Source organism: Rhinolophus sinicus, chromosome 1, assembly GCF_057876585.1.
Source record: "Rhinolophus sinicus isolate RSI-liver-muscle chromosome 1, RSI-T2T, whole genome shotgun sequence".
NCBI classification, from domain to species: domain Eukaryota; kingdom Metazoa; phylum Chordata; class Mammalia; order Chiroptera; family Rhinolophidae; genus Rhinolophus; species Rhinolophus sinicus.
In genome coordinates this window covers 186906895-186930419 of record NC_142501.1, presented here as the reverse complement: position 1 = coordinate 186930419, position 23525 = coordinate 186906895, and the positions used below count along the sequence as shown (strand labels likewise).

The 23525-nt window shown below is 35.3% G+C and overlaps 1 protein-coding gene across 1 annotated transcript in view; it reads right to left on the bottom strand.

The window, feature by feature from the left end:
- Positions 1-23525, bottom strand: part of ENPEP (glutamyl aminopeptidase) — a 95025-nt gene that overhangs the window by 23021 nt on the left and 48479 nt on the right. Inside the window, exons 9-13 of the mRNA XM_074322470.2 lie at positions 21919-21984; positions 21634-21785; positions 12510-12589; positions 4556-4692; positions 4379-4434 (exon numbers count right to left, since the gene is read on the bottom strand). Of these exons, the coding sequence (XP_074178571.2) occupies positions 4379-4434; positions 4556-4692; positions 12510-12589; positions 21634-21785; positions 21919-21984 (491 nt within the window). The remainder of the gene's footprint in view (positions 1-4378; positions 4435-4555; positions 4693-12509; positions 12590-21633; positions 21786-21918; positions 21985-23525) is intronic.

Genomic DNA, 23525 nt, shown 5'->3' with positions numbered 1-23525 from the left:
TCCCTTCTGCAAACACCTATAAAATGGCAAAACTGGTGTACCTAAAGGGCTGTAATTTTGGCGTGGCTGATGTTCACCTAGTGGTTTTTGTTTGCTAACCTGGCCCTTACCTTGGATATCATTGGAGGCACTGCTCCTTGAAACTTGGCTAGAATTCTATTTGTATCATTAGCTTAGGTGCCGTTCTAAGCTGTTTTCTCTGCCATTCTTCCCTCACCCAGGGACTCCTGCTGCCACCCATGGGCTTGTTAGCTGGCAGTCTCCGCTTTCCCTTATGTTATTTTTCATCCCTATCCTGGCTTTAGCACACAGTGGTCTGCACAGCACAAAATAAGCTATTGAAAAGGATAAAACCTATCGTAACAGGTGTACAACAAAGGATTACTTCTGTCTCAGTTTTGGCAAGGCCCCCAAACCAGCCCCTTTGGCCTATGGTCCAAAGTAAGATGCAGGCCCACCAAATTGGGACTAACATGGGCAGAAACTGGTTTTGTGACCCTTAGCTGATAACCTATTCACCATCCTAATAAAGAGGTTGGAGCAGGTAAGGGGGAGGAAGTGACATTTTAGAAGAGGACTTTTGGCAGTGCTGTCAGTGTACTGTGAAGGCTTTCCCCCTCATATCAAGCCTAAGAAAGGGGCCTTTGATGAGATCACTTGAATAATTTTCCCTATGTATCCTGGAGCTTGGAGGCATAGTGGTCTGGTGTCTGATACGCCAAGAAATCTAAAGGATGAGAGGCTGTGGTTGGCTAGTGCTCTGACCTCAGAGTGAAGAGATGGGACTGCATGAGGTGGCCTGTCCTTCCAGACTTTTCGGGGCAAAGGATACATGAATACTTCCTATGGCTCAGAGGTGTTCACTTGCTCCTCATGGGAACTGCAGGAAAAACACTGTTGGCCACGAAACGGGTATGAGCCGCAAAAACACCATGCAAATGGTGACATGAGGAAGAGTCAGTGTTAATCATTTATAAGGTTCAGAGAGGACCCAAAGTAGACAGCATGTCAGGGTCTTTCCTCTCTTCATCTGTTCTCCTTGCGTTAAGGCTGGAGGAACCCAGTGGAAGCATAAGGAGTGAGAAGTAGAAGTTCCATGCAGAGAAATGGAGAGGAAATCAAGCATATCGTTCCCACTGCAGGTGGCCAGCCAGCAGCTGGCCTGAGTTGGGGGCTGGGAGAAACTTAAAATGAAGTTGAAAACTTTGATGATTTCACTGGGCAGGGCATATAATTGAACTGAGCCTGTTTGCGGGACTCACAGTGACTGGGAGAATTTTTACTCCTTATCTCAACAAATGTGTCCAGCTGGATATTCCATCCAGGGCAGTAAGTGTAGCAGCATTTTTTGAGTGTACCAATCAATTTGGGGGTGGGGAATTAAGAATACATTTATTTTTAGATGTGCCCTGTTAGTCTTGCTTGTGAAACATAATAGTTACATTTCTTTTTGAACACCTGAGAAAAATAGTGTCAATTCTAATCCTACCACAGGCACTTATCTAACTACACATTTCTCCTCTCTTCCTCTTGAAGTTTCAGAGTGGTCTGGACTAGTCTCTAATCAACACCAGTGGAGTCTGTTCCTCTCTGAATCCTGTTTTTCTCACATGTTGCAGAAGGAAATTGGATGGTAGCTCAATAGCTAAGCTCATATCTCAGGTATTTTCTAGATTGGTTGTTGTATGGTTCTACATAATTTTTGGTTTTCAAGTTCTTTCACTTTCTTTCTGCAGCTCTTCAAATTTTCATGGGGCTGTGGCCAACGAGTTGAGCAAATGCGAGAAAGTCTTTCACTGTGTGAGTTATTTTACTTTACACAGTGTCTCAGAGAGAACTCTTCAAGAGGCTTTCACTTTTTAAGGCAAAAAGAGCTGTTTGCATTGTGTTGTGATGGAAATTAAGCTATAAAGATATTACAGTTCTGTGCAATTTTTAACAGCTAAGATACTACATTGTGGAAAAGGTCATTATGCATTCATAGGAGAGCTTTCCTGAAAAAAATTCTAAATGGTTCTATTACGTTTTAAAATATTGATCGTCTCCTTTCACCGCTTAATTTCCCAGGTCTATACAGTGCCTTGTACAGAGTAGGTGCTCAATTAATATTTATTAAATGATTGACTTACATATCATAATATAATGAAAATACAGTAGTTCCCCCTTATGCATGGGGAATATATTCCAAGACCCCCCAACAGATGCTTGAAACCGTGGAGAATACCAAAACCTATATAAAGTGTTTTTTCCTATACTTACATACCTGTGATAAAGTTTAATTTACAAATTAGGCACAATAATAGATTAACAACAATAACTAATAATAAAATAGAACAATTATAACAATATACCATAATAAAAGTTAAGTGAATGTGGTGTTATTAAATAAAATGAGTGTTACTTGAATACAATCACTGTGATACTACAACGGTTGATCTGATAACACAAACGGCTACTAAGTGACTGATAGGCAGGTAGCACATACAGTGTGGAGACTCTGGACAAAGGGATAATTACCTTCCTGAGTAGGATGGAGGCGGACGGTGCAAGATTTCATCACACTATGCAGAATGGCATCCAATTTAAAACTTATGAGTAATTACTTACTTCTAGAATTTTCCATCTAATATTTTCAGACTGCAGTTGACTGCAGGTAACTGAAACTGCAGAAAACAAAACTGGGAATACAGGGAGACTACTATAAAATAATCTGCTATGTATCCAGGAGATTAAACATGGAGATTCACTAAAGGGAATCATATTGTCTATTCCCTACAAAGGGAATCTAGATTACAAATTCAGAAGAGCTTTTCTAAATGCTTCTTTGTTGTTGCTAATCAATGGTGGATGCATTTTCGTTAAGTAATATGATTTATTGAGCACTTATTCTAGGCCAATGTTTTGGGTGCTTTATGTGCATTACCTCATATATTTCTCAAGAGTCTTCTAAGGTCATCTCCATTTTACTAATAAGGAAATTGAGCCACAGAGAGAGTAGGAAATTTACTCAAGATCACACAGCACCAGAATTTTAATGTGGTTTGAGCACCTGTTTTTAACCCTAAAAATTCCCTTAAAAAATTTCAAGAAGTTTTTCTGATGTACAGTAGCCTATCTAGGAAGTCTGTGTAAAATAGTTCTCCCATGCCTTTAGTGCTGGTATCCTGTCCTTCCAGCCATGTATTCAGCTCATATTTCATAAGCATCTACAATGGGCCAGGCAGTTAGGAGCTGGGGATAAAATGAATGGGACAATGATCTGGGTGTCTACCCTCACGAAACTTACAGTTTGGTGGGTGCTAGGGACAGTTAATAAGCAATAATAATATAATATCATGGGGAAATATAGGGTTCCATAAAAAGAATACCCAACTCAGACAACGGGCCATTGTAAGCTTCCTGAGGAAGTAGCGTCTCATTCTTGGTATATTGCTCATACCGTGTTTCCCCAAAAATAAGACCTAGCTGGACAATCAGCTCTAATGCGTCTTTTGAAACAAAAATTAATATAAGGCCCAGTCTTATTTTACTGATAGCAAAATAAGGGTCTTATAAAATAATGTAATATGATATGATATGATATAGTATAATATAATATCAGGTCTTATATTAATTTTTGTTCCAAAAGATGCACTAGAACTGATTGTCCGGCTCAGTCTTATATTTGGGGAAACATGGTATCTAGGATGAGGCCACTACACAACCAGCAAAACAAGTCAGCTGTGTCCCTAGTTCCTATAGACGTGCCAGAAATTCAACAAATAGCTGTTGAATTACTGGTATTAGAATACCGGAAAAAAAAACCTACAGTTAATTACTCCTCCATTCCCCCAATCTATGCTGATTATTATTTTTTTTAATTTAGGTTACCTTCAGGCCATGAAAAAAAATAGTGAAATTTCCTAATTAGTATCTTAATTCTAATCAATCCTAGAGCACCATATCTCATTCTTACCACAGTGACCTGAACAAGATTTGATGACTCTAGCCATAAAAATCTTATAATAGGCTTTGGTTCACAGAACTGAGGTCATGAAACACATTGTTTGTCTTTTTATTAAATCAAATTTGAAAGTATACTTTTAAATATTTGTAAATGTTACACCTAATTAGCTCAAGGACTCTGATATAGACAAGCCCTACACAAAGTCCATAGGGTAGGTGAGTTTGTATATGCATGTTAGGGCTAGTATCAGTATTTTGGCTATAAGGTTCATCTGAGCATTAAAAAAAAAGTTAAAGTAAACAATAATGTTATAAATGGTGGCTTTAGATATTTTAAACTAAAATTAATTCTTAAATTTTGCTGTAATTCATCAAAAATTTTTATGACAAAATCCACACTATTTTAAATTATCTATGTCATTTCAAAACCCACCTTGCCAAGGCAAAAGCATCATCAATAAGACTTGCACGATCAGCAGAAGAAAAGTTCTGGGAAGAGGAAGAAAAAGAAGTAAGATTCTTAAAGCAAACTGTGTGGGAAAAATTAATATCATTGAGATGTTCTTCTTAGAACAAAAATAAAATAACTCACAGTCATTTCTACTCTTACCTTGTGGCTGGAGGAAAGCATGGTAGATATCAAGTGCCAAGTTGGTACTTCATAATTTACACGATAAAACCCAATATGGTCTGGGTTTATTTTGAGAAAAGCATTTCCACTAGGATCAGAAGGGTTCAAAGTGATTCCTGTGGTAGTAAATAAACACTAATGAGAAACATATTTGCATATATTGTAAACACAGGGAAATTAGACCCAGAGAGTAAAATGAAAAGAAATATTAGCTCAAGTTTGATTTGGCTCCAAAGCCCCCAAGACTAATTCTTATTTAGTTGCCCAACTTTAGAATGTCCCTGTAGTGCATGAGCTGAAAAAGAAATAAGTAATGTAAATAAGTGTCCTATAATTTGTGACTTATGCTTCTTACTGGCAGAAGCTTGCAAAATGGGTGAAAGAATTTTGTGCTTATTATTCATTCAATAAAAGAAAACAATGCCTTAAAACAAAGAAGTGCTTTGCTTTCTGGGGGTCACATATATTGCTAATCAAGATGGAATAATTACACAAAGAATATTCACTGGGGCATCCTGGGAGGGGGCAAAAATGTAAACATTTAAAAGAATACTTTGTTTATTAAAATCAACATTCAAATTGATGGAAATGGCTATTGCTAAGCAGAATAATGATTTAAGAATCAGTAACACTTTTAAAATGTCAAGAACTGAAATCCAAACACAACATTCTTGATTTTATAATCCATTTCAGGCTTGCTCTTCCCATTTTATTTATCTTTGTAGAGTCTTATACTTCCTTATTTCAATTGATTACATCAATGCTTTTTCATCAGTGGATATACCAAATTAACTTTCTTTCTAAAGTAGCATCTACTATTTACATAAGGCTCTAGTAAATAAATTTTAGAAGCTCAACATTGAAGAAACAGAGACATTTTTTAGGTTAAAAAATCTCTTAAAATAATAGCTATGTTCTGACATGACTAGATTTGTTAGGAATACTCCTATACTTTTAAATTTATATATTCTTTTGTTTGCATGGACAATTTAAATAAGGGTGTGGGATTACTTAGTATATTTGAGGAATTGCAAATAGTTTAATGTAATGACAGTGTAGGATGTGATATTAGAAGACAGGAGACGAGGCTATAAATATGGGCTGGGGTTTCAATGTGAAGAACCACATGTCATATTAAGGAATACATCTTCTGTAAAGATATCTTTTTTCTTTTTCTTTTTTTTTCCCTTTTTAAATTAAATTTATTGGGGTGACAATGGTTAATATAATTATACAGGTTTCCAGTGTACAATTCTATAATATGTCATCTGTATATTGCATTGTGTTTACCACCCAAAGTTTAATCTCCTTCTGTCACCATATATTTGAACCCCTTTTCTACTTCTTCCACTCACCCTTGTTCCCTCTGGTAACCACTAAATGATTGACTGTGTTTGAGTTTTTGTTTGTCTTCTTTGTTTGTTGCTTTCAGTTTTATATCCCACATATGAGTGAAATCACATGGTTCTCAACTTTTTCTGTCTGACATATTTCTCTTACCATGATAATCTCAAGATCCATTCATGTTGCCACAAATGGCAGTGTTTCATCTTTTCTTATGGCTGATTAATATTGTATTGTATACAGGGGGTGCCAAAAATGTATACACATTTTAAGAAAGAAAAAACTGTATTAAAATTGTAATAATATATACCGATAACAAAAGATGAATACAAGTCACATTTGACTTCTGCAATTACAAGAGGTGCTCAAAGTGGTTACCATCAGCATAATTTTAATACATTTTTTTTTCTTGCTTAAAATGTGTATACATTTTTTGGGCACTTTCTGTATATGTACCACATCTTCTTTATCCAATCAGCTGTCAGAAGACACTTTGGTTGTTTCCATGATGGAGAAGGTTTTTAAGCAGAGAAACAACATGTTCAAGTCTGTTTTCTAGAAGGCTAATTTCGATAGTGATATGGGAGACATAATAGAAGGCGATTCTAGAGTCCACTGTGATAATCTAGGGCAAGAGAGAATGAGGGCTTACATTAAGGTATAGATAATGAAAATAGAAAGGAGATGATGTATTCAAGAGAAACACTGCAGGTAAAATCAATACAATTCTTTTTTTGTCTTGATGTGGATAGTTAGAGGTGGGGAAAATGTCTTGCATGATTTGATGAATAATGGTGTTGCCAGTAGAGAATAGAGGGAAATGAGTCAGTTTCCGAGGAAAAATGATTTAAATTTTGGAAATGATTGCGAGGTTTGGAAGATATCCAAGACACAGTAGTTTTTCATAATATATTTGTACACTCTTCAACAAGACAATAAGTTTCTTTAGGACCTTTCAGAGTACGTACTTGACAAATTATAAACCTTTACCTCACTCATGTAATATTTATCTTTCTTTGTCATTCTCCCATGGACAAGTTGTTAAAAGGAAGCTAATCTTTTGGGAACCGTATACTTTGAATGTTTGTATCAGGAGGAGAGCCTCTTGCTAAGCACTGAGCCATGTGTTACAGAAGAAAGCTCATGAACTTTTGAGTCTGACAGATCTAGAATAAAAATCCTTGCTCTGTGAATTACTAGCTGTTTGATCTTGGCCAAATCACTTGACCTCTCTGTGTCCCAGTTCGGCATGAGGGAAAAAGGGATAAAAATCTCTCACAGGGCTGTTGTGAAGATTAAATAAAATAACATAGGTAAAGTGTTGGTCATATAGTTACATGTCCAACAGATGGTAGCTATCCTCGTTATAATGAAAGGGGATATGCTGCCAGTTCTATAAATAGCAAAGCAAATATAAATAACATTGAGAAGTTCCTGGCAATCCATCTAAATACTGCAGTATTTTAGTGTGCTTTATATATACCTAGTTAAGCCTGTCTAGAGTTACTGTGATTTTTCTCACTTTATAAATGAGGAAGTTGAGATCCAGGAAATTAGTAGTTAGAGACTTTCCAAGTTCATGCTACTTTCAGAACAGTTGTCAATGGCAAAATACTGTTGGGTTGTTTAGTTACATAATGAAGTAGGTAGGACTAAAATATTGATGCCTATTGCAGATGGTGCATAGAAGTAACATTATGTGTTTATCTTCTGTGTATGTTTCTGTGTGTGTGTGCACCTTCCATATACACACACAAACAAACACAGAATACACACAATGGAAAATTATTGTTTTATGATTAGTAATCCTTTTCATTTGAAATTATATTGTAAACACCTTGTAATTTTGTTTTATATATATGAAAATGGAAATTTAATGGTCACAAAATACTCTTATAAATTGCTTTGTTTTGCTTCTTGCTAATTTTATACACCTTTAAATGCAATAATTAAACTCCCTTGTTAATGCTATCAGCTTGATGACATCTCTAAAATAATAGATGTACCTGAACTCTTTCTTTACCCTTATTAAGTAAACTCTCTTCCTGGGAAGAGAAAATCTAATTAGCTGACATGAGTATTCTGGTTCACCCTGGTCAGTATTTTTTTATTTGTGTAAATTAACAAATTAACATTCTTATAGCTTTGGTTTATGTGAATGAATACTCCAAGACTTGGTTGACCAGGGCTGACTTGATGAAACTGAGCTTCTGAACCTGCAAAACTGAATCCAATAATTGAATCCATAATGATACAATCAAAATTTAACATTCCATGAGTCTCAGCTTGAAAGAATGAAAAAAGTTTCTTATTCTCTCTTTCTCTCTTGTTAAAGTATTTATTTTAAACGTATAATTTAAAAATATATTTCCATCATTATTTTGATATGAAATATTCAAATATAACTGCTATCAAATTTTAGCTATATCCTATTAATATGGTAGTCAGAATTTGGCTATCTAAACCATCCAGAACGGATCCTCACATCTGAGAGTTAGTAACACAGTCCTCACGAAGTCTATACCCTTTCCTACGCTCCAGACCCTCTCCTAGACCCTATGTGTTTAGGAATGCTTATTTTAAAATATTATGTATTAACAAGATTGGCTATATGATATCATGTGTTAATCTTCAATTCTTCTAAATGTTAGAAAGCAGCAGATTAAAAACAAAAAGGTGGTATACTACTAAAGTTAGATGCACTGACAATAGCTAAAATAGTACTAAAGACAGAGGCATAATTAAAGTATGCACAGATAACCTCCAAAAGCACAGCAGTGGGATGGGGGCAGCAAGCAAGACTTCATTAAGCAACGACTTACTAAACCCTTAGTAAATCTTGGGATGTGCATACCTTACTGGGAATAGAATGGGTGGGGGACGAGGAGTACATTGTGTTGTTTGTATCTTCAAGAAGCTTATAATTTACTTAAAAAAGAAAAGACAGAGCATATAAAAGCTTAAACAACAATGATGGTGTTTAAAATATAAAGTAATAATACTAGGAATAAGGATCAATGAAAGTGACAGCAGAAAATATATTACAGATGGGAAGAGGACAGGTTTTTCAGGGCAAGTTAGAATGGCCAGTGATAAAGTTCCTCTTCCTTTGCTGCAAATTACATGTTTAACGTTTTTAACATTTAAAATATCATGTACAATACAAATGTAAATAAAAGACTTTGGTGGGGAAGTCCCACCATTGCCTGGGAAATTTCTAACTGATGAATCATCAAAGAAACCAAGAGGAGAGAGGTAGGGCTGGTAACCTGAGCTCACTGCCCATTCTGTACACTCAGGACTTGATCATCATCGGGGCTCTGAGCTGAGAGCTGAAGATGTCCCCAAACAGGAAACAGGAACTTAGTGCATCGCCTAAGAATGGAGCGGGCACTTTGAAGCAGGAAGGAATGTCTAGTTTGCTTCTGGCTAAGTGACCAGTCATGATTCTGACGTTTCAGATAAAAATAAGTCTGTCATCAAAGCTCTGTGGACATTAAAGCTCATTCATTCAATAAACAATTACTAGGTACTTGCAGGACCTAGAGAAAAATCACCACAACAAAAAATAAACTCCATTTCCTCAAGGAATATTCTATGGGGAGGGGAGAGACAGATAAGTCAATAGTTTTAGCAAAAAAAAAAAAAAAGTGTTAACTGTAATGACAGAGAGATGAAGAGTTCTGTGAGAGTTCTCAGCTCTCTCACTTGCATACCAGCATACTCTGTCCAGGGCACAATTCCTGTCTATGCTTGGTGAAGCTTATCACCCATTTAAACTCTACTTTTAGCCTCCCACACTCTAAACCTAGATGTCTTTTTCTTTAGTAACTTTTCCTGAATCCCCAAATTTGGCCCAGTGCTTCTCCAATGAGTGCCTTTGGCTATTACCAGACGAGGCATTTATGACAGTATTATATTTGCCTGCTGACCCGTCAGCATCCTCCCTAGACAGTAAGTGCGACAGGGTAAGGATTGTGTGTTTTTCCTCTCAGTATTGTCTCCATGCCTTTCCCTGTGTCTGCCGCATAAGTTAGTTCTCAATAAACACTTGCTTTGGAAGAACTGATTAACTTTTTAATTAATTAGGAATGAAATTTATTATTCAAATATTCTATCTAATATATACGTAATATATGTAAGGAAAAATGTTTATTGTTGCTAACTCTTAAAATTTATTTTATGAAGCACCTGAGTAAGTTTTAGTTATCTAGAAAATTCACTTATATGGAAAGCTTATTCCATGAAAATGCTGGGTAAATTGTGTTGGTGTACATCAGGGGTGTCCAAACTGTGGCACGCGGGCCAACTGCGGCCCATGACCCATTGTTAATTGGCCCGCAGCAAATTCCAAAAATATATTTAGTTTACTTAAATAAACCAGGTGAGGCAATACGTACTTCACCTCAAGTGAGTGGCCCGGCTGTTTGTGTATTTTACCGCATATGGCCCTTGGTGAAAAACGTTGAAAAAAGTTTGGACACCCCTGGTGTAGATGAAACATTCATGCTTTTCAATTTGTAAACAGCAAATCAAGCAGTTTCCAAGACATTCCTCCAACCCTCAATTAACCAATGGTGACCAGTGGGGAAAATATGTAGTAATAATTAAACCAAATCCACTGAAAACCTCCCAATGGAATCCTAGCCTATCACACCTTTTATCAGTGCTATTACAGATTCTTAAAGGTGTCTTTTTTTCTGTCTTCTCCATTTTCCTTTTGCAAATCTGCTTATGAATAAGAAAATGGTCAGAAGACAGGTCAGAAAAGATAAAGCATGGTACTCAAATACAATATAATCATATAAAATACAAAAACAAAATGGCATTGGCTTGGGAATTCTGGAAGAATTAAGGAGAATTGTTGATCACAACAATTAAAGTAATTGTTAGTATAAATGAGCAAGAGAAAGTTTTGTTGTGAAACTAATAAAAAGGGGTCTTACCTTGACAATACCAAAGCTGGTAGAGATTATATAAAAGTAAAAAATTACAAAAAGTTTGTCATGAAAGTAAAACACCCCAAAAGTAAAAAAGAAAACCCCTCCAGAATCCACACAAAAACTTGCACAAAAATGTTTATAGCAGCATTATTCATAATATCCAAAAGGTAGAAACAATCCAAAAGCCCAACAGCTGATGAACAGATAATCAAAAAGTAGCAGATCAATATGACATGAATATAATTTGGCAATAAAAAGCAATGAAATAATGACACATGCTACAGGATAGATGTACATCGAAGACATTATGCTAAGAGAAGCCAGTCACAAAATACTACATATATTGTTCCTTTTATATGAAATGTCCAGAATAGGCAAATCTATGCAGACAGAAAGTAGATGAGAGGTTGCTTAGGGCTAGGGGTATGGGAAAATAGAGAGGCTAACAGCTAAAGATTATGGAGTTGAGGTAATTAAAATGCTCTTCAATTGACTGTGTTGATGGTTCCACATGTCTGTGAATATAATAAAAACCACTGGATTGTACACTTCAAGTAGGTGAATTGCATATCATGTGAATCACATCTCAATAAAGCTGTTTAAAAAAATAATTACTGGAACTAGGGTAAAACTTTACTTGCTAACGGAAATATTACCTAATTATGTTTTTTAGAGCATTTTGCAGGAACAAATAGGCATATGTAAATAAAGGATAGGAGCCACAGGTGAAAGTTATTCTGAAACCAAGTCCTCATGAGATGGGGAGAAGAAGAGTCTCATTTATCTTAGATAAGAAATGGTTTTTGAACACAAAACAATGGTAAAAGGTATAAAAAGCAGGATTCTTCTGGGATAACTGCTAAAACATGCCTTACTTATTATTATTTTTTCAATGATTTAGAGCAGAGAATATATGATTAGGTCTCCTTGTTTTTTACATAACTAAAATTTTTCAAGAAAGAAAAAGGACAAATCAATGGAGATAGAATACAGAAATATATTTGAAATCAACTTAAGTGAGCTGAGTTTAACACAGGTAAACGCAAAGTAATTCATTTAGGGAGATGGATGGATGGGTGGATGGATGTAGGTATAGATAGTGCCTTGAGCTACCGCTGACAAATTACAACTTAGAAAAGATAATTTGGAGTAGTTAAAAAGTCTAATATGCTGATTTGGGAAAATGATAGGTATAATTTAATGACAATATTTAAAATGTCAGGCTTGTCACATAACATTTTAAGAAATTCAATGGCTTACTAATCTAATATAAAGGAAAAAAGGAAGGAAGAAGGGAGGAAGGAAAGAAGGAAAGGAAGGGAGGGAAGGAGGGAAGGAGGAAGAGAGGAAGGAAAGGAAGAAAATTTATAGATTGATCCTCCAATGGTTGGGTACGTGACCCTTCTCCTTTGGATATGGGTATTTATTATTGTGTCAGTCTTGGTAAATCATTAAAAAGAATATCTCAAGGTAGAAAAATTTCATTGTTGTAGATAAGGATTTGTACTCATCAATAAATTGTTTGAGATGTCTTTTAGATGAAATTTGTATCGTAGGTTCCAATTTGCTGTTATTTCTTTACATTTATATTAATTTAATGTGGTATATTAATCCAAAGAAGAAGTAAATCATTTGATAATATTTACCTCCTGTTTCTGACCTATTGTAGAATGTAATGCTTGACGTATCACCTTCAGTCCATTTGACTGGAATATTCCATGTGTAACTAAAGGTTTTTAGAAAGAAAAATTTAACTTTCATTACTGAAAAATAAAAACATATCCAAAGTAAAATTAATTTTAAAAGCAGTAGACAATCAAATTTTCCTCATAAGTGATCATCCAGTGTATAGTATACAATTGATACAGTTAATATAATACTCTTTAGTGATGAAGATAGGCCATGTAACTGCTTTCAATTTCTATAAATCTTTAAAATTTGGAACTTTGTATCAAAAAGTTAGCTGAGGATGAAAAAGATTATTTCAATAAAATGCTTTGAGGCTTTGGAACAAAGATATTGCATAAAAGGGTGCCAAAAAAATGTATATACATTTTAAGAAAGAAAAGCTGTATTGAAATTGTAATACTCAATATATACCGATAACAAAAGATGAATACAAGTCACGTTTGACTTCTGAAATTACAAGAGGTGTTCAAAGTGGTTACCATCAGCGTCCAGACACTTCTGATTATGGCAAACTACTGTTTGAGCAGCGTTGACCAGTGTCAACTTGTATACATTTTTTGGCACCCCCAGTATAATACATTATATAATAATATTGAGCATTTACACACATACTTGCACATATAGTACTAATATGCTACAGTTTCTGTCAATGAACACAAAGCATTTTTAGAATTCGGAAGATAATCTTAAAATGCTGTAAAGGAAATAAGACATTTTATATACTGTATTGAAATTACAATATCATCATCTCTTAAAGTTTCTCATGCTCTTTAAATATCTCCTATTTAGAATCATGTGAACTGATGTACTGCAAAGGAAATATCTTCAGGCAATCTTGTTTCCGGGGGTTTTAGTGTTTTCTTTAGCTACTTACTTTTTTTTTTTATGGAGCAGGGAGGGGAGAATACAATATGTATTTAACATTTTAGTCTTGAAATCTCATAAAAGAGGTATTAAATGTCTTTTTAATTGTTTGTTCTCATATCATCTCCTATCAGTCAGAAAATACAGGAGATCTAAAGAGAAGGAGAATCTGTTTTGGGATTTGGGTTTCAACTCAAGGTTGGCCTTGTTTTTCTTCCCTTGTGATTGTTCAAGTCCCTAATAGAGAATGGGCGAATGATAATTCCTCTTTTTAAGGTATAATACAATTTATGTAATTCAGAGAGAATATATTTTGCATGAAATGTGATATAATTTCAATATAGTTTATAAAATATGTTATTTCCTTCTTTTTTAGTAGTTTTAGTAGTTTTATAACTACTGAAATGTTTTATAATAGAATTGAGCTGTTACTAGCTCTCTTGGAGGATTTTATTGCAGTGGAATGTGTTTTTGGCTAGAAGTTTCATCGAACTAATACATAAATTGTCCTGGGTCCTATAGTAGACATTGTCAGTGCTCCACCCTATCCCCTTGAGTCTCTTGATCATTTTTGTACACTCCAGAATCCACCGTGCTTTCCCTGCTAATAGCCAGCACCTGGGTCTCTCCGTCAGCGGCCTGCCCTCTGGCTGCCTGCAAGGAAAGCTAGAAGTTCCTGAGAATTTACATTCTTGGATGCAGCCCTTTGCTAATGATGGATGGGCATGAGCATCTTCCTTGTTTCATCTGTCAGGACCACTCTGAAGTTCAGTGTCCAGACACCATCTTCTGCAGGACCTGCTCGATACTGCACCCTATGTGCTTGATTTCCCCACTTCCCTTTCCCCTACCAGTCTTTTCTAGAAACACTTCTTAATGAGTCACTTTTCCTTTAAAGATCACCTCAGGATTTGCTTTTGCTTTTAGGGAAGACAATGTAAGAGCGATCCCTTATAGCTTCTCAACAGACAAAGAAGCATTTTTTAAAGTCACATCCTATCTACATGTTTCATTGTTTCACTGTTCTGCTGATTTGGTGCTGCACGTAGACTAACATTTAATTCCTTCGTGCCTTTCCCCAATGTCAACCTGACCTAATCAACAGAGCACACAGTGTCTGGATGCCCTATGTGCAGAGTCAGGATTTCACATTCCGACTATCCCCTCTAAAATGGCCTCTGCAACTACAGTGGGCCTAAAAGTGGGCATAAGTTATACTATTAAGATCATGTAAAAAAATATTGCTCTGAACTCTGTAACAGTATCATTAAGACAAAAAGGATAGAGGGTTAAGGCTATATAATTTTATAGTTTTAGAATCACTTATAGGATCTAATCTAATTGAAGCTGAGTAAAATAATAGATTTGAGAGTACTAGATGCCAAGAAATGAAAATAACATAAATGAAATGATGGAGTCTCCTCTTTGTTATCTAAAATTCAGAAGTATCCACTTTCGTTTTTAAAAGGTGTAATTCACTTTTTTCTTTATATCTAACAATAGAACAGGCTCTGGCAGTATTAAACATGACCAATCTAATTTTCATTAAGGTCACTGACTTTGATTAACCCAAGGTAACATACCTACTCCCATTCTTCCTCCTGTTTACATTGAGTAGACTGTTGAAAACATGTAAGTTTGCCCGATAGAGAGTTACCCCTGATGGAGATGTGAAACTGGCCCATTTCAAAGAGATCGTTGAGCCCCTAATGTTAAAACCGTAACTTATATATATATTTATACACACACACACACATACACACACACACACACACACACCACGTGTATACATGTGAGCCATTTGAATTATGAAAAGGTTTTGATCAGTAAGAATTCCCTAATCTTGGAATATTTAAGCAGTGAGAAAAGGGAGGAGGCCATTCAGTTTATAGTACAAATTAACCAAACACATTGTCTATTAGGTAGGAATGTATCTCAACAGAGAGCAAGTGGACTCTAGAGTTGGAGAAAGAACTCATTAGTTTCTGAGGGTATGAAGGCATAAATATAATCTAATTTTTCAATCCAGAGAAAAATAAGGAAGGATGACTCTTGATATAATGTCTTTTTCTTGCTTATTTGCTCAGGAACTACTACTGATTTTTAGCAAGTGTTCTCAACAGGGAAGCACATGTTTTCTAGGTTTATTTCCCTATGCACATATAGCTTTATGTTTTTTTTAATAGAACAAGTGGATTGACTTTATGACAAATGATCACTAAAAGTCATGTATCTATATAAATTTAAATAAAACAAAAATAGTATCTGAAGGTAGAAACTAAAGAAAATATTAGAGAAAATTGTAAATGTTAATATAGTTCCATGTTCTAAATCTTGATGAATATAATTTAAAGATTTTTTATGACTGATGATATATTTAGTTCATTTGGCAATACAATTTTTTGTTTGTTTGGAGAGAAATCCATAACCAAGGAGCAGTTTTAAAAATTCCTTCAGTCTAAAAGTAGTGTTGGCATGTCTTTGGCTCAATGAATCAGTGGGTACATATGACAAAAGGGAGCAATTACTGTTATGCTTTTGCAATGGAAGTTTGTTTCTCACGAGATAAATATTCTTTTTAATTTTAATATCCAAAAGCTATTAAATAGCGGTATTAAATATGGCCAATCTAATTTACTAGAACATAAAATAGTAATTATAAATTATAAAACAAACATTTCATAGTTAACAGGACAATCACAGAAATTATTATGTTGATTTTTATAACTGAATTATCTATCACCTGATAATAAGTCACCTCTATGTTTCAATTCATTCCTATATAATGAAGGAAAGAGTAAAAAACAAAAGTTGTCGCCATTATAATCTTGGTTGCCACTATAAAGAAAAGATAAAGAAGTATATACAGACACTCCCCCCCAATTGATCTCATTTGGCCTAGGAACTCAAATTTTCCTTTGTTCTGGCTTGAACTATTAATCTTCAGAAGTTGGATTACAGCAAAATATCCAGTTTCTCTGAATGTCCTTTATTTTGGGACAGCTGACTGTCTGAGAATTAAAGAGGTGTGGCTGGTAAACGGTGAGTACCACTGGCTTTCTTGATATAATTCTCCTGTTTAGGTGCCAACCAGTATCTTAGAAGTAGCTCATTTAATAATTCTCAGTGCTTTTCATTCTCTGAGGCCTTGGACAGAAAGCATTTTGTCAATTTGAATTTTTGTAAATATCTGAGTATGCTGTCAGTGTGACTTATTTCCCAAAGTCCTGAATTGGAAGTCAGAAAACAGCTTCTGTTACTGAAGGGAGTGTGTATCACAAAGTGGGTCTATAAAGATCTTTCATTTCTCTAGAAATATGGCTATGAACACTATAGAACTATATTCTAACAGGAGATTGTTTTCTGTAAATTCATCTGATTCAATTCCCTGAACATTGTTTATTCTTTAACTAGAAATTTTAGCTCAGCCTAATCTTGGGAATATCAGCCACACCTCTCCAGCCATGACCCTCTCCTAGTGCAGCCTGGTCACTCCATCATCTCTAACATGGTCACTTTCTATAGCATCGTCCTAACTGGTCTCCCTGTCCCACTCCTGCCTCTCTGATCTGTTCTTCATAGTGCAGCCAGAGGAGGACTTCGAAAAATATGAGCATGATCCTGCCAATTCTCTCCTTAAAGTCCTTGGATTTATACACCATTGTTCAAAATCTTTAACATCGTCTGCATGCCAGGCCTCTGCCTTCCTCTCCAACTTCATCTCACACCACTTTTCCTAGTGCCCCTCTGCTGTGCAGTTTCTTGGAGCCAGACTACCTGTGTTCAAATCAAAGCTCCATCACATGCTTACTGTGTAACCTTGAATAAGTTACTTAATCATTTTCTGCCTCCATTTCCCCATCTGTTATAATAAAACACCCTAAAGTGCTTTAAATAGTGCCAGCTACTTAGTACATGCTCAATGAGTATTGCATATTATACGTATACCACCTTTTTTTAACTCCGGAGCCCTCATATGTCTTGTAGTTTCTGTTTTGAATATCCCTGATGATCAAACTTCTACACTAGTTTACTCACCTTAAATATCACTTCCTCAAGAAAGAAAGTCCTCTGTAACCCTCCCTGCCACACTGTTAATGGGCCAACCCATTAACTCAGGCTCAGCCTACCAGTGCACACATAGGACAGGAGAGAACAATTTACTGTGAGATTTCCAAATGGAAGCTTGTTTTGTAAGAGAGAAATACTTTAAAATTTTAATATCTAAAGACTCCAGCAGTATTAAATTTGTCCAATCTAATTTGCTAGAACATAAAACAGTAACTAACTACAAAGAACACAGATTATAGTTATTAAATGAAAAACTTTCTGGGACATCTTCTTCACACCCTGTAATTCTCCTTCCTCGTGTTATCCTAATTGCTACTGAATAATTGATCTGTGATGATTTATATATGTGACTATAAAATAAAGTCAATGAGACTATTAACACATAGATTTCATTGGAAATCAGGCAGTGGAGATTAGACGCTGCCTTGAGTGGGGGGTGCATGCAAAATTCTCTCTATCCAAACTGTGTTAAGTGGGAAGAAGGGACAATAAAAATTAACATGGGTGAAATTGGAATGATGTTCATGGGATCAGTGCCACGTGATGTTGCTCCCATGTAGCCAGGCTCCAGTCTAGGAGGGTGCTCAGCTGGGTAATGCAGGGCTGGGGTGGTACCCCCAGATGGGTACACCCAGGGGCTGGACATCCTGAGATCCTGATTTTGTTCTTTTCCGTTGGGAGTTTCTGGGAGCACTCCAGAAACGTATATAAAAATAATCATTTAGTTATACAGAAGTAGATGTAGTATTAAGACTTTTGTACAAGTTGACCTTATACAAGCGTGCTAAGTTTTGAAACTATCAGCTATGTCAACATGTTTTGCCAGCTTTTGCAATATTTGAAAAGTGTTAAAAAATCTGAGAAAATGACATATTTAATTTGTAATTTTAACTGAACTTCTCAGAATATCTTAATTCAGTAGTTGTGTTTGAATGTCTAGAATAGTCTGATTTTATAGTTAAAGCTTTGATTCTTAATATGTTGAAAATGCCCAAGAAATTTATTTATGAATTTTAATTTGTTAAATTCAAAAAAATGTATAGGAAAGTTTTATAAAAATTAGATTTATAAATCTGTGTCTTTAGGTGTTTGTATTTTGAAATTATAAATGGATTTTAATAAAATTTTAAGTAATGTTCAAAAGTTTCTCATAAACGACATATGCAAGAGGATTTGATTGAGTTTGTAATTGCTGTTGAAATGCTCAGGAGAATTTCATTTGTGCAATTAGTAAATAAAAGCATCCTTAATCAAAAACTATGGTGATGGAAGGAGAACTGACTCTGGTTGGTGAACACACAATGGGATTTATAGATGATGTAATACAGAATTGTACACCTGAAATCTATGTAATTTTACTAACAATCGTCACCCCAATAAACTTTAATTAAAAAAAAAAAAAGAAAGAAGATAAAAAAAAAAACACCTAAAGAAACTGCTATTGAAAAGCCACCTTCCCACAGGCCAGCACCCCCTTTTAAATGCTACTGGTTTTAGTTCTTCTGATGTCTAGCTCTGTAACTCTAAATACCTCTATTTTTTTTAAATAGTGTTTATTAACTCGTCCATGAGAGAGGGTGATTGAGTTACTTACACTACTTTCTTCTCCATTCCCCATTTAACAGTCAAAATTTCATAAAGTAAAATTATTGTTAGACTTTCTATAGGTCACAATTATTCCTTTAAATAATATACTCATACTGCTATTTTTGGTTTATAGATGTTAGTATTGCTACGCTCCCCTAACTCTAAAAGAAGGATATCCTATGGAGTGCTGGTAATTAACCGGCTTTGGGACGGGAACAGAGTATTTGCTGATTTCCATTAACTCACATCATGACCAATTTCAAGCTACCGGATGATGTCCCTGGGTTAGGATTAGAGCCAGCTCTAGCACATGACAGAATTAGTATTCCAACACTTTGTTCCACTTGTTCTCCCTCTGCTAGCTCCTTTCTTCTGTCAGCTATTTTTTTCTTGTCACAATGTTGACTGCTTATATTTGCATTCTCTTTTTGCCACAATAACAATTTTTTTTTTGTATTTGTTATCCACTGGTTGATTATAAAAGTTAAAAGCCAATAAATAACCTTTATGAAATTATTCTATATACAGATTGTTGGCCAAGAAGTGTGTTGGAGATATATTTCCTTCTCTATGGTCTGATTTCATAGCCCCTGAGTCACTTAAGTAAAATTCCCCCCTGCCATCCTAACATAAGGGTCAAATGGACTCCTTTTACTTATTCTTTATCAACGGCATAAAGTCACTTTACTTGCTTCATATTTTTTAATCACAATTTTTGCATATAGCCTTTTAGTTTTTCAAATTTTCTTTAGAGTTGATCGAACTGATGGGCCTTCACCAAGTCCTCAAGTTTTCCCATCCTCCCAATCACTCTTTCCTGGAGATCACCTACCTTAGCCCCAGTCATCTGCTCTTATTCTCAGAGCTGTGAGCCCACTGGATCACTGTCAGCCTGCATTTCCTTTCATGGCTTTCCTAAGTTGGATACACTGTTTCCTGGATCCCATCTCTTCCTCTCTTTTTTTGATTTATTCGTATTTTTCTCTCCCTCCTGCAACACCCCTGGAGTGCTGTATGGAAAGCATTTTCTGGGGCTGCATGTCTAAAAATGTCTTTTCTGTGTTTTTGCATTTGGTTTAGTTTCACTGGATAGTGAATGAGAGGTTGAAAATATTTTTTGCTTCAACATTTTAGATGATTGCTCCTTTTTTTTTCTTGTATTCAGGATTGCTGTGGAAGAGACTAATGCCATACTAACTCATGTATCCCCGTTTTCTGAAATTTCATGAGAACATAGCTAGATATGATCTTTGTTTTTTCCATTTGTACTGCGTACTCAGTGGGGCCTTTTCAGCAGAACCCACGTGTCCTTTATTATTTCTTTGGTATCATTTTCCCCTCAAGTTTCTCTGTTTTCTTTTTTTGCCAGACTTCTATTAGTTGGGTGCTAGACTCTCCATATTTATCTTCTTTCATATTTGCCAGTTTTATGTGTGTTTGCCTTATGTTTTTAGAGAATTCCCCCAATTTTTTTTTCATTGGTCTATTAATATTTTTTAAAACCAAAAATTTAATCTTCCAGAGATCTTTGTGTGTTCTCAGTTTGTCCTTTCAAAGACATTCTGCTCTTAGTTAATAGGTATAATAGCTTTTTTGATCTCTGAATATATTTCATACATTTATTTTCTATTTCCTCAATTATGTTTTGTATAGAGACAAGTGTTTTGTTTGTTCATGTGGGACTTTACCCTTTCTTAAAGCTTTTAGGTTTTTTTCATGTGTTTTGTGATCCTTGATTGTCCATTCATATTTAAGAAAGAAGGACTAAATTGATTATTCTTGGTGTCTTGTATGTAATCCCTCTACTGTTGAGAAGAGGTATAATTTTGAACCGGAAGTCTGACTGGAAGCTCTGTGTCTGTCTGAAGGGAGCTGGTAGCTTTACCCATCCATCCAGCAAATGCCGTAAGAGGAAAGCTTTGCTCTGGGCATCCCAACCAAAGGGAAATTCTTAGCTCTCCTCTACTGAGAGCTCTGCACAGAGGAAAGGATGGCAGTAAATGAAGGAAAAGTAGAGAGTAGGGAGGGAGGTCTGAATAGAACAATGTCCTGAGTCTAGACTTCAAATTAATTCTCTTATTTTCAGCCTCACTTCTCATTCTTGCCCTCCACTTTTCATGTTGACAATGAGCCCAGAACCTGCCTAGGCATAGGGAAGATCAGCTGCCACTTCTACTGCAAGTCCCTTTTTCTTGGCTGCATCTTCCTCAGTTTATTTTTTGTCAATATTTCTCCTTCTGCTTTACCTCTTCTAGAATTCTATGATACGTATAGCCCTTTCCCTTAATTTTCTTTACTTTCCTGAGTTTATTTCTTTTGGCACCTTTATTCCTTTATTCAATGATTTCTGGGAAGAATAGAACTTAGATGCATGTGCTCAGTCCACCATTTTGAACCTGGAGACCACTGAGCTATTTCTGAATGCCTTTGTTTCCCTACAGACACAGTGCTTTTATATTGTCACCCATCAGTTACGTACTAAAGAGCAAGATCTAAACAAATGGCCAGTATTTCCATCAATTTTCTGCTTTTCTCTTGAAATGCATTACAGATCCTTACCCAAGAACTGAATGTGGTTGAGAAGCATTAGCTCTTGAATCCAACAGAAAGCGTTTCTGTGTGATGTGTGTCATATCTGTCACATTAAGTACAGGATAACCCATCTGGTTGGTCCAGGTGTCCATTACTTCTGTCACTGGTAGGTTACTTGCCTAAGATTTAAAAAACATGGAGAATAATTAACAAATAAGGGGAAATAAAAGCACAACTGATCAGATAAAGAAATAACTGATAAATAATTTGTTAATCAGACAAAGAAATATTTGGGAATATATTCTTCCTTACCTCTTCAAGTGCTTTCCAAAAATCTGAAGTTTTTGCATTCATAAATTTGTATTTTTCCAAGTAAATCTGTATGTGAAAGATAACAAGTATTTTAGGAGTCAATATGTGCTTTTCTCATAGTTCCACAACATGAGATAAACCCCTTGACATATTTCACTCTAATGTATAATGTAGCAAGTGTATCTAGAATGCAAATCAAATGGTACACTATAAGCAAAACATCCTGTAACCAATAAAAACATTGTACAAATAATAATTTATTTGTAAAGCATAAGGAATATTTTTTCTTATTACTGAGATTTATTTATTTTTTTGGTCTAATGGAATTGTGAACAAGACAGAGAAAGAATTTAGTGTTTTCTGGACAAGCAATATAAGATACTTAAGGGGAGTCAGGTGTTCAGCAAACAGTCAACAGACCATAATATTTTTGATCCACTATGAAGAGGGATCCATAATTCTGTGATCTTTACCTGTCCACTGATGGCTGCATCCTTTACCTTTATTTATAGTGGTGTTTTCTCATCCTAGACACTAGATGACCCCATCACACACAAATGATTGAGGTGATATGCAATAACAAAACAAGTGAGCGTGGCTCTAAGCCAGGGCTCTGCTAACTTTTTCTATAGAAAGCTATAAAGTCAAGATTTTAAGCATTGTGGGCCACATAATTTCTGTCACAACTACTCAACTCTGCCTCCTTGGCAGAAAAACAGCCATAAATAATATGTAAATGAATGAGCATGACTGTTTTCCAATAAATCCTTATTTATTCACACTGATATTTGAATTCCATTAACTTTCATGTATCATGAAATATTCTTCTTCTTTAGGATTTTTCAGCCATTTAAAAATTTAGAAATGATTTTGTTTGTGGACATTACAGAAATGAGTAGTGGGCCAGATTTAGACTCCTGCTCTAAAGAAATTAATAATAATAATAATAATAATAATAATTGGGGAAATTATTCACTTTAAAGAATGTCTTCACTCTTCAAATATTTTTAAAATACAAATTTTTAACTATAAGTTTTCCCCTTTTGACAATTGTGTTCACAAAATCTCTCTCTATATGAATTTTCAGATATAATGTAATATATCCGTAGAGAAAAATCCCAATCTTCTCCTAATCTCATAATTGGGTGCCACTGGTGGTTCTCCAAGGAAACCTTCCAAATCTCCTGCTATATCATTCCTCTTACTATCTAGAGTTGTTCCATTTAGAATGTGGAAGTCTTTGATAGAAATAGAAGCTTCTTAAGTATTCTTTGAGGCTTCAAAGAAAATAACAAGTGATTGACTTTGTACATATCATTTCCACTCTAAATTGCTATAATTTTCAGGAGGTGCTATACCTAAGTCACATTATCTTCTAAATTCCTCTTCTTTTCAGGTATATAGAGATAAAACAATATTAGCAGGACTGCTCCAGGAAGCCTGAATGAGGGCTGAGGCCAGTTTGGAATGCTGCCTTCAAATCTGTTGTTTTGATTAGTTCACCACTCAGCACTGCCACTGGAGAGCAGGCAAAGGAAGGGAGAAGAAATGAAAGGCACATACTCTGTCAATCTCAGGTATCATTCTAGACTTTGCACAAATCATTC